This window comes from Epinephelus lanceolatus, chromosome 22 (genome assembly GCF_041903045.1).
Source record: "Epinephelus lanceolatus isolate andai-2023 chromosome 22, ASM4190304v1, whole genome shotgun sequence".
Taxonomy (NCBI): domain Eukaryota; kingdom Metazoa; phylum Chordata; class Actinopteri; order Perciformes; family Serranidae; genus Epinephelus; species Epinephelus lanceolatus.
This window is the reverse complement of record NC_135755.1, coordinates 30,716,191-30,742,361: the sequence shown is the minus strand read 5'-3', so window position 1 is coordinate 30,742,361 and position 26,171 is coordinate 30,716,191. Positions and strand designations below refer to the sequence as shown.

The 26,171-nt window shown below is 41.0% G+C and overlaps 1 protein-coding gene across 10 annotated transcripts in view; it reads left to right on the top strand.

Moving 5' to 3' along the window:
• nrxn2b (neurexin 2b) overlaps positions 1-26,171 on the top strand; it is an 835,675-nt gene that overhangs the window by 343,635 nt on the left and 465,869 nt on the right. For all 10 annotated transcript variants that reach the window (XM_078164201.1, XM_078164202.1, XM_078164203.1 and 7 more), the window contains one exon: positions 19,126-19,427. In XM_078164201.1, the coding sequence (XP_078020327.1) occupies positions 19,126-19,427 (302 nt within the window). The remainder of the gene's footprint in view (positions 1-19,125; positions 19,428-26,171) is intronic.

The window sequence follows — 26,171 nt, the reverse complement described above, 5'->3', positions numbered from 1 at the left end:
ATGTGTTACAGTTGCATTTAGTTTGAGACATTTCTGGTGATTAGTGTTAGTATTATTGGAGCTGGTTTTAGATTGGAGCTGTGTCAAAGACAAGGTTTTGTTGGGCAGTAGTTGTTACCCTCTCAGATATGGTCCCATCACTGCATCCCTTGAGAGCAACCGTCCCAGATGGTTGACACATGGCACTACTTATTTGTTAGTCACCCTACTGTCCTTTTATCTCTGCCTGTCTTATTCACACTTCATACCTCTTGTAAATAACGCTTACGACAACAATGTAACCTCAAAAACTCCTATGTAACATAAATACATGTTACCTTTAACCTTCACCCCGAAAGAAGTGATGAGGCTTCTTGGATGAGAAGCAAACCATTTTTAAAACTAAAAAGCAGGTTCTTTTGCTTTTTACTGTATACTTCTATATGTTGTATATCCTTTTTCCTACCACCCCCTGTTTATTTTTAGAGATGCAATATGTTGTAGTATGACCTGCATATATGAAATGCACAAATGTGTACTTTAATCTATAAAACTGAAAAGCAATTTCTGTTTTTTGCACGGTATGTTTTAAACAACTAGCATGCTGTAGTTATGACTCAGCCATGTCTACAGAGGTTTTTGCAAACCTATAACATGCTACCGTCATACTGGAGCTAGCCTATAGAATCATAGTGTGAAGACTTCTTTTCGAGTGACTATAACTGAAATAAGTGCTCAAGGTTGTGATAACCGTGTAGTTGCTGAAGGAGACCAAGGGGCTCTTCATTCACTTTCCCATCTTAAACTTTACATTTTGGGGAATAAACCAGCAGTCTTGACATAACTGAACCTGATATTTGTAGCCTTTTTTGTGTATTGGTTTTGGAAATGGATACTTAATATTTGACCTCGGAGGAAATGTTACACCTTACACAGAACTTTATTTTTTATGTCTTTTGTATTAACTGTGAATTTTACACAACCTTTCAAGATGTTGATTTTCATGAGCCATTTGATCTAATGCCCCAACATTTCCCAGACAGAAGCAACAACACTTTCTACTCCTCTATAATCTAATATTAAGAAGCAGTTGTCTCAATGCTTGGCTGATTCATGTTGCTACATTCATCATTGGCAAGCCTCCAGAGGAAAGGTTAGCATTAAGCTAAAGGGTTACCAGTAGCCTACATCAGTTTGGCTTGGGTGACAACATGCATTGTACATTTCAATTGTACCTACACTCAGTGACTCATTCCAACATTCAGTTTTCTTACTGGGAGGCTTCATTAGGATTCAATTGGAGTCACAGAGGGGTGCAAGCTGCTGGGGGGAAAAAAGTCTGCCGTTGAGAGGTTTTCTGGATGCCCATGCAGTTTTGACACATCACCTTTATTTGCTTAATAGTTTAAAAGTTGTCACATACACAACACCAGATCCTCCTTCCCTTGACCAAACTCTGTGCTTGTGTGCAAACAGCCATGTTTTACAGCTCCTCTGTGGGCAGTTACACAGTTTTTCGATAGTGGGTTCAAGGGGTCAAACGCCTTTAGCAACAAGTTCTGCTCATTAAAACTCTTCCTCAGCTGACCGAATGCCTTATTAGTGGTTCAGCATACTGGATTATGTATCGGCTCTCTCAACATTGGCATTTACTCAAATATTACCTAAACATAGGTTGTTGTTTCTGTGTGTGCTTGTGTGTGTGTGTGTGTGTGTGCAGTTCCCACAATTATCAGTCTTACCCTTTGCAATTTCTTTATATTTACCAATGCGTTACCACAGTTTTCCCAATTATGCATTTTCTATGCACATGCAGTCTGTGTTACTGCTTTACAAATGTGTTACCAGCCTCTTTTTTCACATGCCAGTGCTAAACCTCACAAGGTGGTTATAATGTATGGGAAGAGCACGCTAATTCCCTTGAGTCCAACCCCACATTGACCCTTCGCTAAGCTGGGCCACTGTCCAATTTTACGTTAGCAAATGTGACCAGGCACGATAGGTCTGTTAAGCTGTCACAACAAAGACAAATACCTAAACCAGAGTGCATAAGGAACCTGCAAGTCCAATGGTAGTTATCCTCAGTGTCTACTTTGGAGATGATATAAGTTCAACAAAGACACTAATTAACGAAATCGAGTTTAGCACATTAGCAAACAAAGATGATGAAAGATTCATTATAAAGTACTGTTGTTTCAACTTTTGGTAGTCATATATCATTTGAGGCTGTTTGCTCTTTAAAGGTCCAGTGTGTAGGATTTAGTGGCATCTAGTGGTGAGATTCCAGGTTGCAACCAACTGAAACTTCTCCTGTGAGCCAAGCATGTAGGAGAACTACAGTAGCCGACACAAAACAGAACTGGCCTTATTCTGTAGAAATTGGGACTGGTAAGGTCTTCCCTTGATTTTAATATCTTGATCATTCACGACACTTCACCAACAGATTGTCAATGTAGCTCATAAATGCATTTGTTGTCTTTTGTGTCTATGTCTCGCTGATATTTCAGAATTATTATTTTAGAAATTTGTTATGTTTTCCTTTTGATTATGTCTCAGTGGTATTGTTGAAGGCGTCATAATGCCATGTGGGGTGCAAAAGCTTTACAATTTGGCAACAGTAACCAAGGGGCTGGGACGTAGGGAAAGGTCAAATGGTAGGAGTTGCTAGTGCAGCAACAAGATGTAAACACAGGCTTCCCATTTTGGCTATTGTGTTTGTTGGAATGCATGGCCATGTTGGAGGTACCACTACCGGGAACTGAATCCTTGTTTTTCTGGTGTCAAAATTTCAAAGGCATCACAGGAGGGGAGTAAAAAGAGCATAGCTGTCTTCTAGTATCTGTGTCCTGTCTCATACATAGCATCAATGACTAAGCATTCAGCTGGAGAAACCAGACCAGAGATGATTTTTTTTTTGTCTTTCCAAAGAAGAGGCCAACTCAGTGTTGCAGCGCTTGCTGGCTTTAATGTTGTTATGGGCACAAACACACTAAACCGCCACACAACTTTACTTTACAGCACACGATGACATTAACATATTAAGTAAAGCATTTTACAATGGGTAATTTTTCAGGCAATTTGCCAAGGATTCTCATACAATTAAAAGAAGCCACATAAAACATCATCAGGTACCCTTCCAGATAAACACCTCATTGTTCTTCATTTTTCTCTGCTTTATTGACAGTAATCTGTGATAAATTGTGCAAGCATGAGCATTTCATTAAATTCAATGCATGCTTCTCCTCAGACTTAACATTTTAATACAACTATAATCTTCTTTTTTTAAAGAGTATCTTATGTTATATTGCAGACCATATGCTGTGCTTGCTGTGTTTAAAAGTGTCTTCATAGAAATATTCACTTGGGTTTGTGCCTTTGCCTGAGATATTTTCAACACAGTTCAATATAGAGTTAATGAGCCAAGTCTAACCAATGCTCACTGGAGCCATAGGACGAGGGGAATCCATACCTCTGTATTTCACATGGCCTCTTCCATGTTACTGAGGTAAAATATACAGACACAGAGCGTGACCAGCCATCTGTGTGATATAGGAAGTGTACAGTTAAGTTATCCTGGACTTAAGTTGTATTTCTCGTGTGGAACATTGGGCCTTTGGGAAATAATAGCCTCAGCTTTACATTTGCAAACGACTAACAAACAGAACTCCCCATACATGAATCCTTAAGTCATTTTTCATAGGATTTACAGTGGTATCATGAATAGAATGGATTTTTTTTAAATAAGGTTTATTTATCTTATTCCTAGAAGTGTGAGTACCATGAACTGTTATGGTCACTTTGCTCTCCTAATCCTAGCTCTGAACATACACGTTCATTCTTGAGACTGGGTGTATGTTCAGACAAATCATGTCCAACCAAAAAAAAAAAAAAAACAAAACAAAACTTAAAAATCATAACTTATCAACACACTAATTCCATTTTGGAGGTGACACATTATTTTTAAAGGATTTATATGTATGAAATAAATATGATATATGAATATTTGAATATTTTGACCTGCCTTCATTTTTGTAACCCCTAAAATTGTCCTGTGCCAGAAAACACCTACAACGACTTCAAACAATTTAAAAATGTGTTAATAGCCTTCAAAATGTAAACTTAAAAATGTACTAGTATAATCATCTTTGTTTTAAAATATTTTTCTTATAAAAATGTTGGCCCTGTTAAGATATGTCTATATTTTGTCAACTGTCAGATTTCTACAAAAACATAATTTAATTCAACAGAAGCTAACCCCTTGTTAGCTATACTCCTAGAACTCGTGTCTCACTTCCTGGTTTCAGAAAAGTATGAAATGCTGCTCAAGTACCGGTCAGCATTCTATTTTTTTGATTGATTCATTAAATATTATTGCTAACAGGTGTGTCTAAACCATAAACTCTATAGCTCAAAACTAAATTAAAAATATGTTTCTTAAAATTAATATTTTGCTAAGCATTAGGAGATGTCTTACCAACTCTGACAAATAAAATGTCTACTAACTACGACTGCTGTGAAGTTACTTTTGAATTAACTTTTGTCAACTCTGTAAAGCCTAGTTCACATTACACGATTTTCACCCTGATTTTGCGTCACTGAGACTATCGTAATCTTTTGAGTGTTCAAACCTGGCGACGTGTGTTTCTGTCAGCGGGAGTCTCGCTAACTGTGTTAAGACCTGTGTGTGCACATCACAAGATTTCTCCACTGAGCCCTCGCCGACAGAGCCCCAGATAACATGGTGACGTCCCCAAACTACGTTTTTTAACTTGGAGACGACACATCGTAAAGGCATGGATATTCTTCCCAGCGTTGAATCAGATCTGCCGCCAGGGCCTGGGTCCAAACACAACGTACTCCCCGTGATCCTGTGGACACCACCATTGTTGTTGTTGCTTGCCGGCTTGTCAGTGTTGCCAGATCTTGGGAGAGAAACAAGCAACCAGGGCTATGGAAACAAAAGAAGCCCCAAAAGAAGTGACTATCATGCAATTAAATAACTAATTAGACAAATATAGTCAAAGGTGACGTTTAGAGAGCACGCCCAAATAAGCAACTTCACTTTAGAAACAAGCAGACCTTGCAAGTGACAACCTTGCGGCTTGTCCTCACATTTCTTCTGTCCTCCTGTGTGCTGACGTGGGATGTATCCCTCCTCTCATTGGCTGATGCTCTTTGTCAGTCGTGTCACACTTCTCCAGTTTTCTGGCATGCCAGATATCCAGTCCCAGTCACAGACGAGGGGGCGACTTGCTCATAGGCTTGTTCACACATGAGGACTCGTCGTGGCAGACTATCTGCCGACTCACCTCCGACCCAAGGTGGCTCTCAAGATCCTCTGCGACGTCAAAATCGCGGTGAAAATCGTGTTATGTGAACTAGGCTTAAGACGTCAACTCAGTCAGATCTTAACTCTGACATCCATGCTGACTAAGCTGACAAAACTCAAAATTCTCTTGAATTATTGCCTGACCCATACTTGTTGTTACATTTTTGTATTGCAATATTAAATTTCAATATATTGTCCCATCCCTAGTTATAATTGATAGCGTCAGTTGAATTCAGACAGGGGAAAATATGTCTTTCACAGTTATTTTCTTTGAAAAGTTTGTCAGTTTGGTTTCAAAGTCTCACATTTCCTCAGATTTTTTTTTTCCAGAAGTTCACTTTGTAATAGCTGATTTCTAAAAATCTGGATCAATCGAAAAGAGGAGCTTCATGTTTAAATTGGCTTTCTGCATGCGTCCAGTTTTTTTAATACATATTTATATATATGACATCAGCTCTGCAGGTTGGCTGACAACTCTGTCGTAGTGAAGATGCATTTTTTTTCTCTTATATTCATTGAATAAATGTTCATAAGGATTTATAAAATTAGTTGTAGTATATATATTTATTAGTATATAAAATATATTTTCCCAGTATTTGGAGAATAAAAATCAGAAACTCAAAAGGTTTTGTCCCAGTTCTCAGAATAGCTGATTACTAACAATGGCATGGCACTCTGTAATCTGATACACTGTACAAGGTGTGTTGGTGAGTACAACCTGATGATAGGGGGGCTCACATTGCTCCAGTAAAGGGCATGTTCTGGCTCAAGTTATTAGGGCTTATTATGTACTTTTCTTGTCTTGTAGTGAGCTCCCCCGTTGGCTAAGGAGCCAGCCATTCAGCAGCACACAAGCCTATCGTTAGTGTCAGTTTACTTGACATTTTCTTTGTGTCCCCGTTGAGCCCAGAGACTTGAACAGCCCTCCACTGTGATAATAGTCACCTGTCAGACACCCACAGTATGAAAGAAAAGAAATGACTGAAGAAAAATGAACGAGGTGAAAGTGGAAGAAAGAGTGCAAATCAGGGAGAGAGAACGAGGTGGTGCGGAGTCACGAGGCAGCTGCCATGCTGTCTGATATTGCGGTTACAAAATGGATTGTTTCCAAGGCGACAGACGATTAAAGACAACTGTTATATTCCCATTAAGTCTTATCCTTTACCACCTCAAATTATCCTCAAGAACAAGAGTGTGAGGAAAAGAGGACAGGCAGTACTGTCTCATGAAAATGCTACATGTAAGCTTGACAGTGAGTGAGCGAGTCAAAAAGGTCAAACCAAAGTGCCGCCTTGCTCCTTAGCACACAATGCTGACACAGCCCCGCTCGAGACACACCTTGTTTTCAGTGTCACATCAGGGTTATGTGACCCAACTGTACCAGTCTACCAGTGAAAAACAGATTTAGTATGCAAATCACGCTCGATTCTGTTCCTACCAGCTCAATGGAAAGATTTACTTTTTTCCTTTGCTACCTGCATACTCCTCCAGCGACCTTCAAATTCTGTCAATCAAAGCAACGGCATAGGGGATTAAATTAAAACGAACCATGCACTCTTAAAAATGTGACCTGCAGCAACATTTAAAGGTGGAGAAGCAAAAGGAATCTAATCAAGTGTCTTTATGCCAAGGGCTCTTAAAATGCATGTCGTCCGCCTGCGCACTTAGTCATGGGTTAGAATAGTCTATGGACACCTTGTAGACATAAATTTTACTAATAAAGTCAAGTGGGTGATCAGAATGGCAGATGCAAATTGTACCAGTACATTTTTCATAGCAATGTCAAAAAGATGAAACCATGTTAAGGTTACTGTTAAAATAATAAGCTTATTTGAGACCAATGCATCTTGTGTGAGATTGGCTAATCTTGATAAATTTGGACACCTAGTCACTCAGATTTTTCAAGAAGAGTTCCCCTCACACTACACTCCACCTCATATGATAGAAAATACTGTCTCTGAATCCTGTAGCTCTTTATCCACCTGTATCATCTCCAAGAAATGTGAGGCTTTATCATTCCACAACCTGGCCCACCCAGACACGGGTATGAATATTTTTAGTCTGCAAGGCTCAAGAGGTAAAAGAAGGCAATGGAGGCAGCTTGAATGTTCTTATGCTTTACCTCACTGTGGACAGCTCATTTAATATTGACACCCCTGCTCTTTCGGCAGCAACCCTTAGAACAAAAAGAAACACTATGAGTGCCGGGGTAGCACACTCACTATGGCTCAACAAGCCCCTCTTTACTGGGAGGGAATGGTCAGTGCAACAAAGAACTTTAGCCTCCAGCAAATGAGCTGAGCAGATAGCAAATTATAGCTCCTTCATTACAGGATTGCAATCAGTCCATGGATCGATACATACAGTAATCACCAGCTGTGTAGAAAGGAGAGTAGAGAGGGTTGGTTGTGGGAACAATGCTCCTCTATTTCAGAATTGTGTCAATGACTCTATAAGAGATTGGAGGTAGATATCCATAAATGCACCCACAAATTACTAATGCAGCTAACTAGATAGTATCAAAGACCAGGTCAGGGCTGGACATGGGGGAAACATAGAGATAGAAGTTGCAGATAATGGAGTATTGTTTTTTTAAGTTATACATGCACATTCCTTATGCTATTAATAGTATATAATATTGATGTTGAAGAAAAGAAAAAAGAAAGCCCAGTTTAACTCTGACAGACCTGGTGCCGCAATATCCTTGTTTACATTCTGGTCAGGGTCAAAGCACACAATTCTGTTTAGCAAGATTAAACTAAAGAATGCTGACGGTCTAATGCAGCATTTCCCCTAATGTCTTTCACCTCAACAAGGCTATAGTGTGGGGCTAAGACCTGCATGTAAGGCTCAGTACAGAGCAAAATAATGAGAGTGTAAAGCCAGCCTTACACCAAACAGTTTTCCAATAGACAGAATTCACACAGACAACACAGATACATTTCCAATGTCAGAATAAAATCTTAAGAGTTTAAGCTCAGGTGGTGCGCACTCCTGTGATCTCGAATGTTTGGTGTAAGGCGGTCATAAACCTCAGTTTGAGCTGGCCTAAGTCAGTCTCTTTCTTCTTCTTCTTCTTCTTCTTCTTCTTCTGTACACATTTAATAATATTGCAATTTTTTAGTTTTGACTCATGCAGATTATGTTCAGTAATACAAACATTGTCAACAACCAATAGCTGCACTCTCTCCAGCACTAAACAAGAAGCAGCAAACTGGGTAGTCCGGGTCCGGGGAGGCGCAAGAACATGAATAAATCTCAGTTTGCTTTAACTGAGGCAAAGGGCAAGAAACTGGTGGAGATATGGAGTGAACAAGAGTGTGTGTTTAGTTCCAACCAGCACATATTTTAGTGGGAAATCTTAATTGTTGAAACAGTCCGCATCTCATTCCCCCGGTTTCCTCCCACTAAAATAGCATAGCTAATCAATGCAGGCTGGTGGCCACATAATCTAAAATGTGAAGTTTTTATGCAAATACAGCTTATCTTTATAGATTATATTGATGCCAAATTGAATAGAATCAAAATCTGACACCTTTTATCCTGTGTTTCTAGAGTTATGTGATTTTGCGTACGCATATGGAAATGTTAAAACTCAAATTCTAATTTTCTCAGTTGGAGTTTGGCGAAATATTCTTCACCAGGAGCTAGAATCTAGTTATAGTCTTGCAAATAGTGACTCTAAAAGATGCAAATCTTTGCTAAATCTTATAGTGTGTGACTAAAAATTCACACTGTCTTAAGATGTGAGAGGCTGTCAGACTTTAGTCTTTTCAAAGTCTTCTGGTGTATGGTCCAGTACAGCTAGATCATGGATCAATATCAAGATCAATGCAATTTAAATAATATAAACTGTATATGTATTTAAACATTCATCATAGTTTACATTTAAGGGGTGAACAGCACTGCACTGGACTGAAATCCTATAATATCAATTTTTTGAAGGCTGTTCATACAGGTTTGATGACCATTACATATTCTGTACACAGGTAGTTCTGACCAGCTGAAGGAAAATGTATCTTCAAGCATTTTTGAACATTCTTGCTTTTGTCCAAGCTTTGAATACCACGTGTGTTTTTGTTAAGCAACGGTAACAGTTCAGATTTATGTGTGAAGGAGACGGCGAAGGTAAAATCCATGAGGAGTGAAACATAAAGCTGGGCGGGGGCACGGAGATCTGAGCAATCAATCAATCATCCCACTTCAGCAGTTTCTCAGCACCCCACCTCACCACCGTGTGACACTGGAACTCGCCCCACTTTTCAAAAATCTGCATTGTCCTGTCCTCTTTTCTTCGCTTTGCCTCGGTCATTGTCCTCTTTCTGTCTTGCTTTTTGTTCTTCTTTCATTCTGTCTGTTTTTGATCTCTTTCGTTTGGTTCGCCGCATGCTAAACAGTTGTGTCTATAAGAGGAATATGCTGTATGTGTCCCAGAGCTCTTTATCGTTGCCCAGGAGTTCAATTGGTATATTCATATTCATATGTCTAGTTATTTACTTATGTGGTGTGGGATTTTTTGCGAGCGTTTGTGCGTGTGCAAGTTCTTTATCACTGGCCAAGCGTTTAATAAGCAAACCAACAATTTCCCCAGCAGTTCACAGGGCTTTGCATGTGCCTTGGAGCTAGCTCGGGACACTAGCCGGTATGTGGACCCAGCAGGCCTGTTTGATTCATGAAGCAGCATCAAAGCTTTCATATGCCCCATACATTTCCCACCGCTCTCTCTCATCTCGCTGTTGAATCGCTCCTCTAAAGCCGTCTGATACTCTCTCTGCGGGGTGGATGGCACTCGTCGGAAGCTAATAGAGGGTGACTGTATATGCACATGTGGGTGTGTTTGTATGCGTGTGTGTTTGTGTGTGTAAGAATGCCGAGGTAATGTGATGTGACGAGTGGATTTGCCAGCATGTGGTCATAGATTTCAGATGTTTTAACATGCACATGCACACGTGCACACACTTGTCTTATTCCATTCTCTCTTTTCTAATTTGCCTAAAACTACCTAATTACTCCCAATATGTAATCCAATCGGCCAAAAAGCAGTATGTTAAGGTTCATTATGCGTTGACTAATGCACCACACAAGTTTGGATGGAGCTATTCATGCAGCTCATCTTATTAAACCTGCTCTCCCTCTCTCTCAGTCTGAGCTGAATCCAATTTAATAACACATGCTGCACTGCGCTTTTATTACTGTAATATCCACCAAAGAACGGCCTAAAATGGCACTTTCGGGGCACCATTGACAAACAGATTGTATTTGTGTTCTTGTGACATTTTATCACCATTTATGATGCTGTGTTTTTCCAGAGTGGGGACACTTGTTATAAATATCAATAGATCATAACTCATGGCATTGCTGTCGCAGGCAAGCTATGTACTTGTTCACACATCCTGATGCTCATAGTTGGCTTGTGGCTCGTGCACAGTGCTTGTGTCTGTGTGTGGGTTGGAGTGTGTGGTGGTCCGAGTCAATGCCATTGATTCCACTGAGGCCGGAGCTCCGTCCTCTTCCTCTGTCTCTCCTTCCCCTTCGCTCTCACTGTGTAGCTCACAGAACTGAAGCTTTGCCAATGAACATCGAAGGCCAGGGGCTGCAGAGAGCAAGCTGCTTGACACAATGACTGCAGCAAAGTGCTTTGCTGTTGCTGATAGCATGATTGTGACAGAGGTGGCAGTGGCCGTTGAGGTGATTGAATCCACTTTGTGTAACATATAAAGGCAGAGCGCAGAAAGAAAAAGGTGTTGCCAAACAGATAGGACACATGAGGAGAGGCTGAATCTCCTGGAGGATTAAAATCCAGATGCAAGCATCTAAAATGAGGCACAGAAAATCAGGGGAGACTGAGAGAGGTCCCAGAGGATGGTTGCTGGTCCAGCACAGAGGAGTTTGAGTGAAAAGAGAGGATGAGCAGCCAGCCTGGCACATGAGCAAACTGAGCAGCTGCTTAGCCCTCCCAATGAGCACTTGAAATGTCCCAAGCTCACTACACAAGTTGGGTAGGGATCCGCAAATAATACAAGGGCCCCACGTCCTGCTCGTGTCAAAATGGGTGTCGGTGTTTGCAACTTCAATGAATGTATGAAGCAGAATTGTCCTTCTGGTGACAAAAAGAGAAAATAACATCATGAGAGTGAATTGTGGGAACAGCAATTAGGCAAACATTGCATCTCCCAAGTCTGTCTGTCTTGTAAACGTTAGCTGTGCAGTGCCGGCCTGTCTTTGTCTTGCTTGTTTGCCAGTCACTTCTGGGGCTGTGTTCCGTTACTTTGTGTGTGTCAAAGGTGAGAGTAGAATACAACTACTGTATTTATAACATGATTATGAGTTCATATGCACATATATTAGTAGCAACCTGAGTGTGTCCAGACAATATATGGGTGTGATGGCACTTCACATAGTCTCTCAGTCAAGGTTTAGTTACAAATCTGGACTAATGAACTATTTCATGTTAACTTTTATTTAAACAGAGCTCCCTCAGTCTTTCTTTGTCATTTGATCATTGTACCATACTTTGCACAATATTATTAGATATTTGTTATAAATCTATGTTCTTCACCATATGGTTGCCTTGTGCATCATATCCTTTTGGTCGTATCATATCCTTCATTCTGACATCTTAGAGAAATTCAGCCCTTTCCAATGAGACTATAACACTAAAATATTTATCAAACTTAAGCCAGAGCAAAATACCCTGAGAAGGGCTATTCATGGGGTTAGGAGGATAGTATTTAGTGTAGTCTATTTAAAGATAGTTTATTGCTGCCAATAGGTCCCACTTTTAGCCTCACATGTGTATTTGTACATTATGTGAGCTTAAAATACACAAAGTGGTCAGAGCCATGTAAAGTGGCAACATTGTATCATTGTACATTTTGTGTTTTATACATATGATATCAAGGTTTCTAAAGTTATGTCATACAAGTGCCTACATTGTCATCTGGAGATGGAGGGGACGGTGGAATATAGTCTTGCGTGACCAGCCTCCCTTACTTCGGAATGGGAGTCTGGGGACATTCGTCTTTCGTTTTGTAATAGAAATGGGCGGGGATATCCAGACCACGTGAAGGCGTTGCCATAGGTATGGCACGTGTGTTACACGTAACAGAGACATTGCAGCTCTGCAATATAGCTGAATCAAATGAAATCATATCCATTTTAATCTCTTCTTGCAACGCACTGAACACTTCCTTTTCTGTTGTACTACAGACAACAATTCAGGGAACAGCAATTCTGATGTAGGCAGGTGTAAGGCAAAGTTAATCAGCCGTTGGTCGAGGAAGTACGGAAGTACACGGATTTGGATCCAATCACATCACTGCCACTGGGAGCCAGTGCTAGTTCTATTACAACTTTCCTATGGGAATGTCCACAGACGACAGAGTCAGCCAGCGCGCTGACGTCATCGGCATCTGTGTAAGAGACTAGGTGGAATAGTGTGACACTAGTGCTGCATGATTAATCTAATCGCAATCGCAATGTCAGGCTGTGCGATTACATAACCGCATAAAAGGCTGCGACCATGAACAGGCTGAGTTGGTGGCGAAAAAAACGGCTGTTACATGGCGGTACTTTGGATTCAGGTACGGCGACGTTGAAGAAAAAGACGTGCTGTGTAAATGTAAAAGTTAAAATCGCCACGTCCCGCGGCACCACAACCAATCTATATCAGCACTTGAGACGGGACGTGGCAACTTTAACTTTTAAACTTTAACACAGCACGTCTTTTTGTCCAATGTTGCCGTACCTGAAAGACGTGCTGTGTAAAAGTTTAAAAGTTAAAGTCGCCACGTCCCGCGGCAACACGGCCAATCTATATCAACACTTGAGACAACACAGCACAGGGAAAAGTAGGAAGAGTGCATGCGAGAGAAAGCTGAGCCGTGTAACGTTAAAGACAATGAGACAACTGAAAGCCGCCAGAGCCTCATAAAACAACATCCAAGCACAGTTAAGCAAACATTTGTAAGTGTCACAGGGAAATCATGGACTCCATAACACTTGACATGCTGCTGTGTTGTGCTATGGCATGCTGGAATTTGTCATTTACGTGACAACGCCTGAACGCAACACAGGCTCGCTCCGCTGTGTGTACAGTGCTGTGCTGCACTGCTGTGTGAGCAGCATGTTTGACTGTGCTCAGTCTGTTGATGGTCATTGACACACTGTCTGTCCATAACAATAACTATGTCAGGTCAGTGCTCCCCTAATATAATGTAGGGGAAACACTGAATCAAGCAAAAAGATTCATGATACCATTTATTTATTATATTTTATTGTAATTATATTGTAATCGCAATCACAAATCGCAATATTGTCCACCATAATCACAATCGCACATTTTTATCAAATCGTGCAGCACTATGTGACACTTAGGCAAGATGCCTGCCAAGCTGCAGAACATTGTTCAAGACCAACAAACAACATAGTTGCTTTGGTTGCTTTTTTAAGCCCCGTTTCCACCAAGCAGTGCAGTATGGTACAGTTCAGTTTGGTACTTTTTTTCGTTTCCACTGCAAAAAGTTGTGGATGGTATGGAACTGTTCGGTACGTTCCCATTTTTTGGTACCCCTTCTGTTTGAGTGCCTAGAACACAGATCTGGTCCTAAATGGTGGAGCTATGAACACTGCAGTCTGTTAATTGATTGATAGCGGACGGTCACTCTGCTTTGGGCTGAGTTGTGGCTGGTTTTAAGGCTCATGTAACTATTGTTCATACTGTTGAGAGCTTTATTAGTAGACTGTGACTATAAAATAAAATAATGTTTTGCTGCCCCTCACAGTAGCTGTACACCGAGAAAAAAAAATAACTTAATTCACTGGGCTGACTGCCAGCAACTTTTAAGGTGGAATGTTAACTTGTAATTTTACTGCATGAGGTGAAGACATGACTCAATCAACACACCTTAAATATTCCATATGACAAGTTTGACCAATACTTTAGTTTTTATATGACATACACTTTTAGTAATGAGTGGATCTAAAAGTGTTTATATTAATTTCAGCGGGGTTATGTGAACGGCATATATTCTAATCCTCACTTGAGGACAAGGAAAAAAAAAAAAGTGTTGCAGAGCGTCAGGCTACGGCAACACTAAACCTCCGAGCTTGCCTGAGAAGGACTAAACCTGCTATTTTTGAATATCCTATGGAGAGAGACTCACTGCGGCCTGTTTTATTTTGTTGGCGTTCAACCTTGTATTGTAGACTATAAACAGGGTGCAGACTTCCATCTGTGATGGTGAGGAAATAAAGTTAGTACTGGACTTAGCAGTGAGTGACAACAACCCCGCCCACATTTAAGGGTACTGTTCATGGTGGAAACGTTAGGGTCTTGGTACCATGTCTGAAGATTAGTTTTGATTCCAAAGGTACCATACTGAAAGTGGTGGAAACAGGGCTTTAGTGAGTCATTGCTGTTTCAGCCCCTGAACATGGGTATTTTTACAATTTTGTAAGTGATCAGAAGCACCTTAAACTCTGATTTGATGTGGATAGGGAGCCATGTCAGAGCAGACTTTGGAGCATTTGAAATATAAGGTGTTGTGATCTTGTACTGATTCCTGGGTTGAAACTCTATTCTTCCAGAGAAATCAGATGTCAGCCAGAGAGCAACACTTCAAAAGCTGGTAGGGGTTTATGTTTAGATATTATAGAAAGAACTGTGCTTACACTACTACCAAAAGCTCCAACAATGTCATTTTGTATCAGGGGAATCATTCAGTCTGTTTTTTACCATTTTCTCTTTGTGGCATTTGCATGGGTATAATTTTTAAGCAACCGAACTTATGAATCTGACGCGTAGGAGAAGCAGCCTGAAGTGCCAGCATCATAAAAGGCCGCTGCTGGATACATGTGGGCAGATGATAAACACTTCATTACATCTGCTTAGTCATGAAGCAATTGTTGGTTAGATTGCTCTGCCTAGACGCAGCGAGTATAATGTTTGACCCCAAAAAATACCCAGCACTAAAGGTCTGTCCACCAAACGCAATGACATCAAATACCAGCGGAACTCAGCATTTAATTAATAATAAAGATGCTGTTAGGGGTGGCTAAATTTCAAATGACTCATTTCTGTAATGTAGTCAGGGCCTTCTGCGAGGTTAATTGAGACCTTGACAGCACTTAAGTCTCTGCTGCGTGCTTGTGTGTCTTGTCTTACCTCTGGCTACAGTGGCGGCTCTTGGGCTTTATGGAAAGAGATTTGATCTGAGTGAAAAGCGTACACCGGTACTCCAAGTGTGTATGTGCGTGTAATCACAAAAGTGCTACCATGGGAGGGAGAGAATGAGATAGAGATGTACAGTAGATGTAAAAGGAGGAACAGATGTATAGTGTGAGCACATTTTCAATGGAGCTGAAGGGTTCTCAGAGAAGGAAAGAAAAGAGTCATTCCTTATATTAGTTTACGTGTCTTGAAATTCGAGGCTGAAGTGATCCTCCTCTCTCTCCTGGGAAACTTTTAAAGTGCCCTGCAGTGTGGAGGAGGAACGACAACTTCCTGCCGCATACAGAAGACACGGGATGACTTTACCCAACTCATAATATGAGATGGATCAGTGTCACTTTTTGGATAACACAACAGTGTATTACTGGCTTGTCAATAGTTTTTTCACTTTGATAATTTAAAATAATTTACCAAGAGGCATTGCTGGCATCGCGACCAGACTGACGGGTGCAACAGTGAAAACCTTCTCCCCTCTAGTTCTCTTCTGTCACTCCCTGATCCTCACCAGCTTTATCTCCTCCTCTCAGCCTTCTATTCATTAAACAGACATGAACAAAAGAAAGTTTTTTGTTTGCAGCTCGTGCCTCTCCATCACACACGGCTCCATCTCGCTGAGCTCATGGAAGCAATCACGAGCTGTTTGTTGCTTACCGTTAAACAGCCCATACTTTGGGAAGAGGTCCAACTTAATACATAATTGAAAATGGTCGCTGTGGTCCATTTGCTACGCTTTTGTTCTTCCTACATCAGCAACACAGGCACTGCCAGGAGGCTGCTCTTGGGGGGATTTGCTTTTTTTTTTTGCCTCCTCTGTGTCATTTTTCCCCTTCATCTCTTTCTCGTCCTCCTTTGATGCCTTTTTCGATGACAATTCACACTTCAGTTGAGATTGCTCTAAATTTTGATTTCAGCCAAAATGGTCTTTTAAGTAGCTGTCTCTGTCTGGATGCCATTTGTCCCTCACTTCCTCATTTTCTTTTCCTCCCCACACATGAAATGTTTTTCTTTTATGTGAGTGCATGCACCCATGATATGCAGCTGTGTTTGTCTCAAAGTGAGCTTTGTCATCCCCTTTAATGTTCCAGAAGTATAGTGGTTAGTATGTCATTTAACACAGCACTTTTTCTGCCTCTCAGTATAGCTTTGTTTTTCCTTTTCACATGACTTTGATGCAGCATTTATTTATTAACTTGGTGTTAATGAAATAGTACAATTTGCCTTATGTAGGCTGTCCATGGCCGTATCTCAGTATGAAGTGCTCAGCTATGACATGGACACACTATTATCCATCTCCACTCTTCTCCTCTCACCTAAGATTGCTCCAGCAGTGAACTCGCTCGCTCATGAAATTTGGCTTTCAGTCTGTCTGCCAACGGACCACCCCTTCTGGCCAGCCCCAGCCTCTGTCCCCAGGGAAATGCACCGGGGTCTCGGTGCGATCTTGCTGTAATGGAACTTCAGGATAAACTAGATTTGATGATCCACCCATACGGGGGCCTCTTGGCGGTTTGAGTTTGCCCCCTTCTCTTTCCTGCTTCAGCCCTAAACCTTATTACCTGAGGCTGATTCTTCAATCTGGTCCCTCCCCAGGGAAACAGAGGTGAGGAGGGGAAAAATGAACTCAGGAAGTGGAGTGTCACTTCAGATCACAGTTCATGTTGGGAAACCAGCTGATTTGTATAACCACTGAGTGGGGAAGAGTTATTTGAGAGTTGAGAGATCTCGCTGTAATTGGTGGTGTCATGTGTATCTTTTGCTTTTTATTGGCACCAAGAAGACGCTGATTCTTACCACATATTGTATTGTAGGATTTGTGATATTCAATTCAAGGATCATCCTTTTTATGCCTCTGCACTGGCGATAGCTGTGGCTGGAGACATTATGTTTTTGGGTTGTCTGTCCGTCCGTCTGTCTGTCCATCCCATTATTGTGAATGCAATATCTTAAGAACCCCTGAAGGGGATTTCTTCAAATTTGGCACAAATGTCTGTTTAGATTTTGTTGGTCAGAGGCTAAAGATCAGGGTCACTGTGATCTGGTCGATCGCATTCTCGTGAACACATCATCTCAAGACCACTGTGAGGGAATTTTTTCAAATTTGGCGCAAATGCCCACCTGGACCCAAGGATGAACTGATTAGAAGTTGGTGGTCAAAGGTCAAGGCCACTGTGACCTTTGGTCCATCTTGTTTTTGTGAATGCTAAATCTCAAGAAGGCCTTGAGAGAATTTCTTCAAATTTGGCACAAACATCCACTTGGACTCAAGAAGAAACTGATTTGACTTTGGTTGTCAAAGGTCAACTTCACTGTGACATCATAATGTTTTTCCAAAACATTTGGTCGGATACTGAATTGGTGACACTAATCTTGGGTGTCCACCTTGAAACTGTGCTGTTTGTATCGATCTTCTTTGCTGGTGGGTTTAAGATGTGTGTGAAGCATCCACATTGTAGAATCCATAGCTTCTTTGCAGCAACATTCATATTTAAATGATTGTCTACTGTTGTGGCTACATATGGATGTGAACTCTAACTGCTACTTGTCTGGTTAACAGAGGCATACAGCTGCAAGGCAGTAATTCTAGTTAATGTTATCATACTGTAGATGAAACCATTGATCCAATAGGGAAATGAGTAGCAAAAGTGATGTGATTAAGAGGAGAAATACAGGATATGATCCAGAAAAATCAGCATGTGATAGCACAAAGATTAAATAAAATAGGCTGTATGTAAATATAATCATAGGGAATAATATGGAGAACTAGATTAAAGCTAATCCTACGCTCCTTGGCTTCAGTGTCCACACCTTGACACATGCGTTTGAGGTGTCACTGTTGTGAGTTTCGTTGCGGTGGTACTTTCTGTTCTGACAGCTGCAGGTGTTTGTTCAGTTCCTGACAGATGCACACGCTGTCCTCCCCTGCTGCTGTTAGGCTGCTGTTTGACATGTGCCCATTGTACAAACTGGCTGCTTTGACTGGTAGTGTGTGAAAGAAGCTCACCACAGTGGAAGGTGGCCATGTGCTAAGGATGGACTGACAGGCATTAGCAAAGTTGTCAGCACCTTTTTTTTTTTGCCTTTCTGTTTGGCATTCATGCTTCTCCTGTTATTCCCTCCACTTTTTGTCTCTCATACCACTCTCAGACACTCTCTTACTGCTCTGTTATTCCGTGGCAGATGCATCACCCTACACTGAAGGTGTTTTATGTGTTAGATTATTATGTGTTGTTCATTTATTTTTAAACTAAACACATTCTGTTTTTGCCCCATAAAGTTTTGATGGTAAAAACATGTCTTGCATGCATAAGAGCTGCAGCAACAATCAGTGTTGTAGCTCTGGAATCGATAACCACAGCTAATCGGTTTCAAAAATATTTGACCCATGAGATTCTTGCACTGTAAAGTAATTGAGTGTTACATCAGTGTTGGTGCTGGTTAAGCGAAACTTCTGAGCAGTACCAGTGTTTAGGAGTTCTGCTCAAGGACTTTTTGCCTTGGTTTTTCCAAAACTCAACAAACAAGTCTGCATCCACATAGTATTTCTTTAACTTACCTTTCTTTTTCTTTTCCCTTCTTTTTTCTCCAGGCAAGGAAGAGTCAGTAGCCACCTTCAAGGGCAACGAGTTCTTCTGCTATGACCTGTCGCTGACGCCCATCCAGAGCAGCACAGATGAGATCACGCTCTCCTTCCGCACTCTGCAACGCAACGGCCTCATGCTGCACACCGGCAAGTCGGCAGACTACGTAAATCTTTCGTTGAAGAGCGGCGCGGTCTGGCTGGTCATCAACCTGGGCTCGGGGGCGTTCGAGGCCCTGGTGGAGCCCGTCAACGGCAAGTTCAACGACAACGCCTGGCATGACGTGCGCGTCACCCGCAACCTGCGCCAGGTAAACACTGCCCGGGTAATCCAGGGCCTCCGCGGGCGGAGGGGGGCCAATCTGTCTGCCACCCACCCTATCGCTGCTGCTTTTTTTGACTCTCCATCTTTACGCCTTTTCTCTCTGCACACAGAGCACACAGGGAGTGTTTGTTTCACCTTCTTTCTCTCCTCTCCTGTTGCTCACTCCCAACCTTAACAGAAGTTTCTTTTTCTTCTAGGTCGATGTTGAACAGAAGGCTGGTGCTGTTTTTTTCCCTCTTTCTTGGCTTTGTTTTTTTTTTCTTAAAGACCAAAGATCCATTTTACCTTCATATTCAAAGGTCATTCAAGGCAAAATGTGAGAATACACCAAAGTGCAAGTGAAAATGAGACTATAATCACAATTACAGTGAATGTATAGTTAATACAACATATGCATACATCATAATGCAATCAAAGGCAACTACACACATTTAGCGTGTTACCAAGGGCATTGTTTTGCGCTGTTATTAATGAGCAAGTGAAGAAAGTGCTCCGCTCAGTATGTATGCACATAATGTACTCGACTACACAAATGGAATTCACCCTAATTTATCAAAGGTGACAATGCACTTAAACCCCTTCTGAACAAATTACCCAACACATCTTTACAAACCTTTAATTGTAGCTAATGGAAAACAAAAGAGCCCCAGCAACCTGGATGGCTGCGTGTGAATAGGTGTGTCCCTGTGCTTGTTCCATCGACTTTGTTTTATCATATACACACATGCACAACAAAGCTCTTAGCACATGTACATAGAGTACGCTTTCTGAATACGTCTGGATGCACCAGGTCATCAGTTGGCAGTTGCAGTTACTGGCAGTGAGATACAATCAATTTCACTTACACAAGCTGTGCTTACTCCTTCACATTTTTTTTTGGTAATTGTAATTGGAATGAATGGCTTGTCAGACCTAATAATGGGCATTGTAAGCGGCGCCGAATGCAAAAAAGCTAAATGTGAATGCATTAACACAAAGACAGTGCATCAACTTCTTTGTGTGCACCTGCAAAAAACATCTGCAGAAAGGTAGTGGTGGGGGATAGCTTGTAGCATCAAACTCTTGTGCTTTGAGACACCCAAGAAGAAAAACCTGAGAGCAAAGTGATTCTTAATGTGAACTAAGTGCTGTTAAATTATAGGTTGAAATTTCCATGCCAACCAGACTCTGCAATTTCTGTCATTTTGCAATAATATTATTATATATTTCAGTGTGGTAACTTGGAAACAGTCCAAGACTTGTGGAGCTGCTGTTTTATTAGCATATGCTGTGCTTGCGATTGGATAAGGCCAAATGATCACACACACACTGACACACACAAGATGCAGCATCTCAGACACACACACACACACACACTCACATATACATGCATCGTGGGGATCAAATATGTTATGCTACTGAGCTGTGTGCGATCAGCAGAGTGAGACTAGCTTAATGAGTTTGGGAAGCCAACACGGTTTTAAAGATTTACAGCATGAGCCAACCCACCTACCACCAACTGCACCGTAATGACCATTAGGAAAACACATGCACACATACTAAACGGAGACACTATTATATGCCTGTCTTGTCTACCCATCTGACTGTCTGTCTGTCTGCACTGGCATTTCCGATAAAAAAAATGCTGTTACTGCAAGGATTCTGCCTGGAAAATCAAATACATCTGTCAAGTTTAGTCAGTTTGGAGCAAAACCAGTTCTACCATTACTAAACAATACTTGTGCAATTTTGTTCAATGCAGTTTTGAGTGTCTTGAAGTAAAGAGCTTACTTGAATTTACATTTTAAAATAAGTAGTGAGAGCTCTGCAAGAAATCTAATCCTCCATCCACATTTAAATCACTTCATTCTGTAATTACTTATAAACAGTTGTTGCTAACTAGACGGCACATCTAGTGGTGTTGATGTTATTTCACTTTATTTGTGAGCCGTACTGTACTCAGCCCATGCCTCGACCCAGAACTAACCACCCACAACCTGTGCTGTCCATGTGATCTCCATTCACTCACATCACAACAGCTTGAATCCACAGTGGATCATTGTAATTGACATAACAGGCGGCCTAAGTGTTAAAGAGCTCTCTAGATTTACCCCGGACCATCCCCACTGAGAGACACGAGGACAGAGGTATCGATGACATTGACCACCTCTGACCCTGTGTTTACTCTCGGGCTGATACCCAGCTGATCAATGAACACTTCCATGCTTCAAGGTCCCAGAGATCACACGTGCATTCACACAGTTAACTCACATACCAAATGAACACTGTAGGAAACACTAACATTTTTTTATGGTTCTTTTTTATTTGCGTTACTTGATTATTATTCTATCAAATAAAAAGCTGTTAGTTTTTTTGTTTGTTTTGTTTTTGTTTTTACATATAAATGAATTGAAAGTAACAAAAAAGGAAAAAAAGTGTTACAAGTTGAGAATTATGTGACATATTTTAGCAATAATCAGTAACACTCAAAATAAGATAACACTGTTTTGATCATGGGGCAAAACTATGTTGATGCACAATAAAATTATTCGTTATATGGCATAGTTATAGTATGATAGTATACTGTATAAATGTATACAGCACTGAAGATTTCTAAACTTAAGTCAAAATATTAATAGAAATCTTAAAAAAAAAAAAAAAAAAAAAGTTTTGTTTGAGCTTTTTTGATAACTGCACATGGTGTCTGTAACAGCAGCTAGGCACTGCAAGCTAAATATTAAAGAACAAAATCATTATTCTGTGTATGATTTATACAATCTCTGAGCCCATCAGCTATCGATCTGATGACCATTTAGCCTCTGGGAGCAACGGCCAATATTTTAGGGCTTTCTGTGAAGCCAGTGGATGTCTGGGCCAAGACTTCTTCCTTTATGCGCCGCTTATGGTTTACAGTCTGATTGTTCACAGATATATAACGCTCCGTAAACAGATATTTGCATATGAATGCAGATTTAAGATGATCAGATCCGATGATAGCTGAATGGTTCCATAATCGCATTTCAGCTAATATGTTCCAACTCTTTTGTTCTCTACACGGACTGTTGCATGCAACCAAAGCCTACCCAAATTTGATTGGTTAATACTACCCGGACTATAAACAAACTACAAACAAAAAACAGGATGCTTCCAATACCAAATTCTTATCTCATAGCGTACAGATTCTGCATACATATGCAGATATCTGTTTTTAGAGGTAATATTCTTTGTTAAGGAATTACAAAGTGTTGATAAAATAACAGGATCACCTCATAATGTAATGCTGTTCTGTACAAAGATGCCCTCTAAAAAAGGCCAGAGTTGGACTAACACTTCCATTGTAGTCTACCAAAACATGACCAATTTAATCTGAATAAAACTGTATTTATTGCAGAGTTGCTAATTTAGATCACACTGTATTTTGCCTACTATTTTGCCCACACCCTATAGTTTCCAAATACAGTATATTCACATCAACAAATGTCTTAGCAATCAAATCATGCACAATGTCCTTCCAACACTAAATAATCACAATATTTCCATCCTTTCTACTAAATAACTTTCTTTTTCAGACTGGCCATACTGACAATGAACAAACCATCAACATGCACGTCTTGTCCCTCCCTTGTAGTTGGTTGGTTACTGTTAATTACATGATCTAATTTTAATACAGCTGCCAATGTAAACAGCGCCCCCACACAAACACACCATTCTTGTTTTCCACTGCTCTTCCCGTTGGAGTTAACATGATATCTTGCACTAAAAATAGCCTGCAGTCTACAAGACAAGCGTTGGATTTCAGCTGAGGTTATCGTACAGCCCCAGTGGTCTCCGAAGTCTCATCCACTCTCCGTCTGTTGTTCTTAATGGGTCTTGCAACGTCATGCATATCTACCCCAGCATCAGTAAGCTCCAAAATAAGTAAAGCCTGTGAGCTCTCACAAGCCCATCTCTCTCTCTCCCACTCTCTGACTCTCTCTCCCTCTGAATGTGTATATTTGCCATCTTTCTCCACAAAACCTATGAATTTGTCAGCTTTGTGCGGGACAAAATGAAGCAGACAGAATTAGGTGAGGTGATAGGGACTCTCCGCCAACAGAGAGAGAGAGAGAGTGAGAGGAGGGGGAGGAATGGGTATGCTCCATGTCAACATGATCACAGATTCAGAGCTCCCCTTAGTGGCATCTGGCAGTATTGCAAATGTGTATGTGGAGAGTGGTGTGTGTTTGAAGAGTTTGGCTAATCCCTGTGGTGTACAGTTGATAGGCAGCCAAGGACACTTGCCTTGACCTCTCATCAGTGCAAGACTCACCCTATAATGCACATCCCCACCCGTTCTACGTGATTCAATGCACATATTAGTTAGCATAAGCAGCAACGGGTCTCTCCTTCACCTCCTCCCTCCCTCTGCTCTCCCTGACATGATGATCTACCATCATGGACATCATGTAGACTTCAGCAATGGTGACCATGCTTGCCCTTTCCTTCCTCTGGGATCACTAAACACACTGCAGAAAGAAGAAGGGCAAAGACAAAGATGGAAACCCTCATGTCAGGGTGTCTTGGGAAATGATAGATATACCTGATACACAGCACCAAAATAGAACACGTTGTGAAAATAGGTCAAGTATTAAGTGTGCAATGACACTCAAGTCAGCATAAATCCTGCAGTTAAAGCCCTTCATGCACAATGCCTAGTTTAAATAAAAACTGCTCATTCTTCACTGTACCGTATGCTCTACAAGTATTGATTTTCTGATCTTGTTAAATCCCACTCTGATTTTTCCAGAAGCCCTGCAGACACGCGGACTAATCCACACACTGCTGTATTCCTTGTAGGGAGAACTTTTAGCTTTGACGGCTGGAAAAGGCGGCCATAATTCCATTGGAAAAAAAAAAAAAGACCACTGGCGCCTGTGTTATTATGCCCCTACCCATTACTGTTATTACTGTAACTCAAAGTCAATCAATCAGTGTCTGTTTGTGTATTGCACAGCAGTAGAGCAAGTGCAGATCAAGTAGAGGCTCATATTGTGTGGGACTCTCGATGCATGTTTGTTGGTTAACGTATTGCCTTTAAACATAAGATTCACATACAGGTTCTGATATCATTGCCAGCAGCGAGACGGGAGCATCAAATAAAAGACCCAACAGCAGTCAGCAGATTTATTTTATCAGCTCTCTGTCCTGGCACATATTCAGTATTTCCATAGCATTAACAAGTTCAACCAGCAAACACAGCAGCATCAACAACTGTGGAGCAACTGTCCTGTGTCTGGAGCCCAACTTAGTTATGATTGGATACTGCTGTGGTTAATATTCCTCCAGTCCGGCCAATATCAAGAATTAATCCAGGAAACATGATTAGTTGAACTCAGTTTGTCAGCCCTTATTTTATTTAGTTTTGAAAATTACTTTATTTGTCTCTAGGGAAATTTGTCTGAGACATAAAGGCTGCCGCATAAAAATACATACATAGTGCAGAAACAGAAGTAAAGTACATAGCACAGACAAGTGCATCAAATACATGCAACACTGCCCCTCATATTACACCCTCTTTTTGTCCTGAGTTTGGGAGATGCACTGATAGACAGAGATAGAGTTTTTATACCTATTCAGATATCAGTTGGAACCCTATAGTGTCTACCTGATTGGAGCACTTTGTATTCTGAAGACAGGATACAAACAGGGAGGGGACTGCAGTAATTCTCCTAGCCTTTTCAACTTAAGTTTTCTATTGTTTAAATTCTGTTGGTGGGAATCTTTTATAAGGGTACAATAGCAGTAAGCAACATCTTTTCTTTAGACATGGTAGATGGAGTAGCCATTGTAGAATCACAGTGAAGTCTGCCATGTATACATGCATGCACCCAGTGATGTCTGGAGCAGCGTGCCACTAATTGGTGAAAATCTGTTTTTAGTAGCCATGGCTACTCCTTAAAGTAATAAAATATTTGTAAAGGAATCACATGCTATGCATGACAGGCAGATGAGTCACCCTGCTGCTCTGTAGTTGACTATAGTATAGCTTTGTAATGGTGTTTTTGGGTCCCATTCACTCACCTCTGTGATATTGTCAATGGCTTGATTTTCATCCATGGTTTGTTGGTATTATAGCAATGCAATGCCAGGGAAAAAAAAAAAAAAAAAAACATGGATACCACGCTTCCGAATACAGAAATACACTAATCCATATAATAATGTATTCTTGGAGGGCTAACTTTCCATGCAGATGATCACTGGAACAATCAAAATGGCCTTGCAACAGAACAGCCCGTCTGCACACTGTAACAGGTATCTGCGTCCCACAGGACACCACAGGCAGTCAGAGGAAACATGAGACACACACTGTCAGGAGAGAGGAAATGTGCGCTTGTATGTCTGTGGTTTTTGTTTGTTGATGAGAAGAAGAGTGTGTGAGACAATGATTGTGCGCACAATAGAGAGTGGGAAATGAAGTAGTGCTGCTATCTGAGACTAAAGGAATATCAGACCAGTGGGAGGATTGGGCGAGCAATGGAAAAGAGATGACAGTTTACTACGCAAAGAAGAAAACAGAAGCAAGCTTTCTTTTTAATTCCCCAGTGTGACTTTACAACCAGACGATTCAACATCCAGTGTGTCGCAGAACTGGGCCAGTAGCTTAGCCAGCAGCCAGAGAGAGAAACCTCTGAACTCAATACCTCCTTTTTTTCCGATCCCATTTTCCCTTTTATATCACTTGCTCCCTTTTTACTCTCACCTACAGAATGAT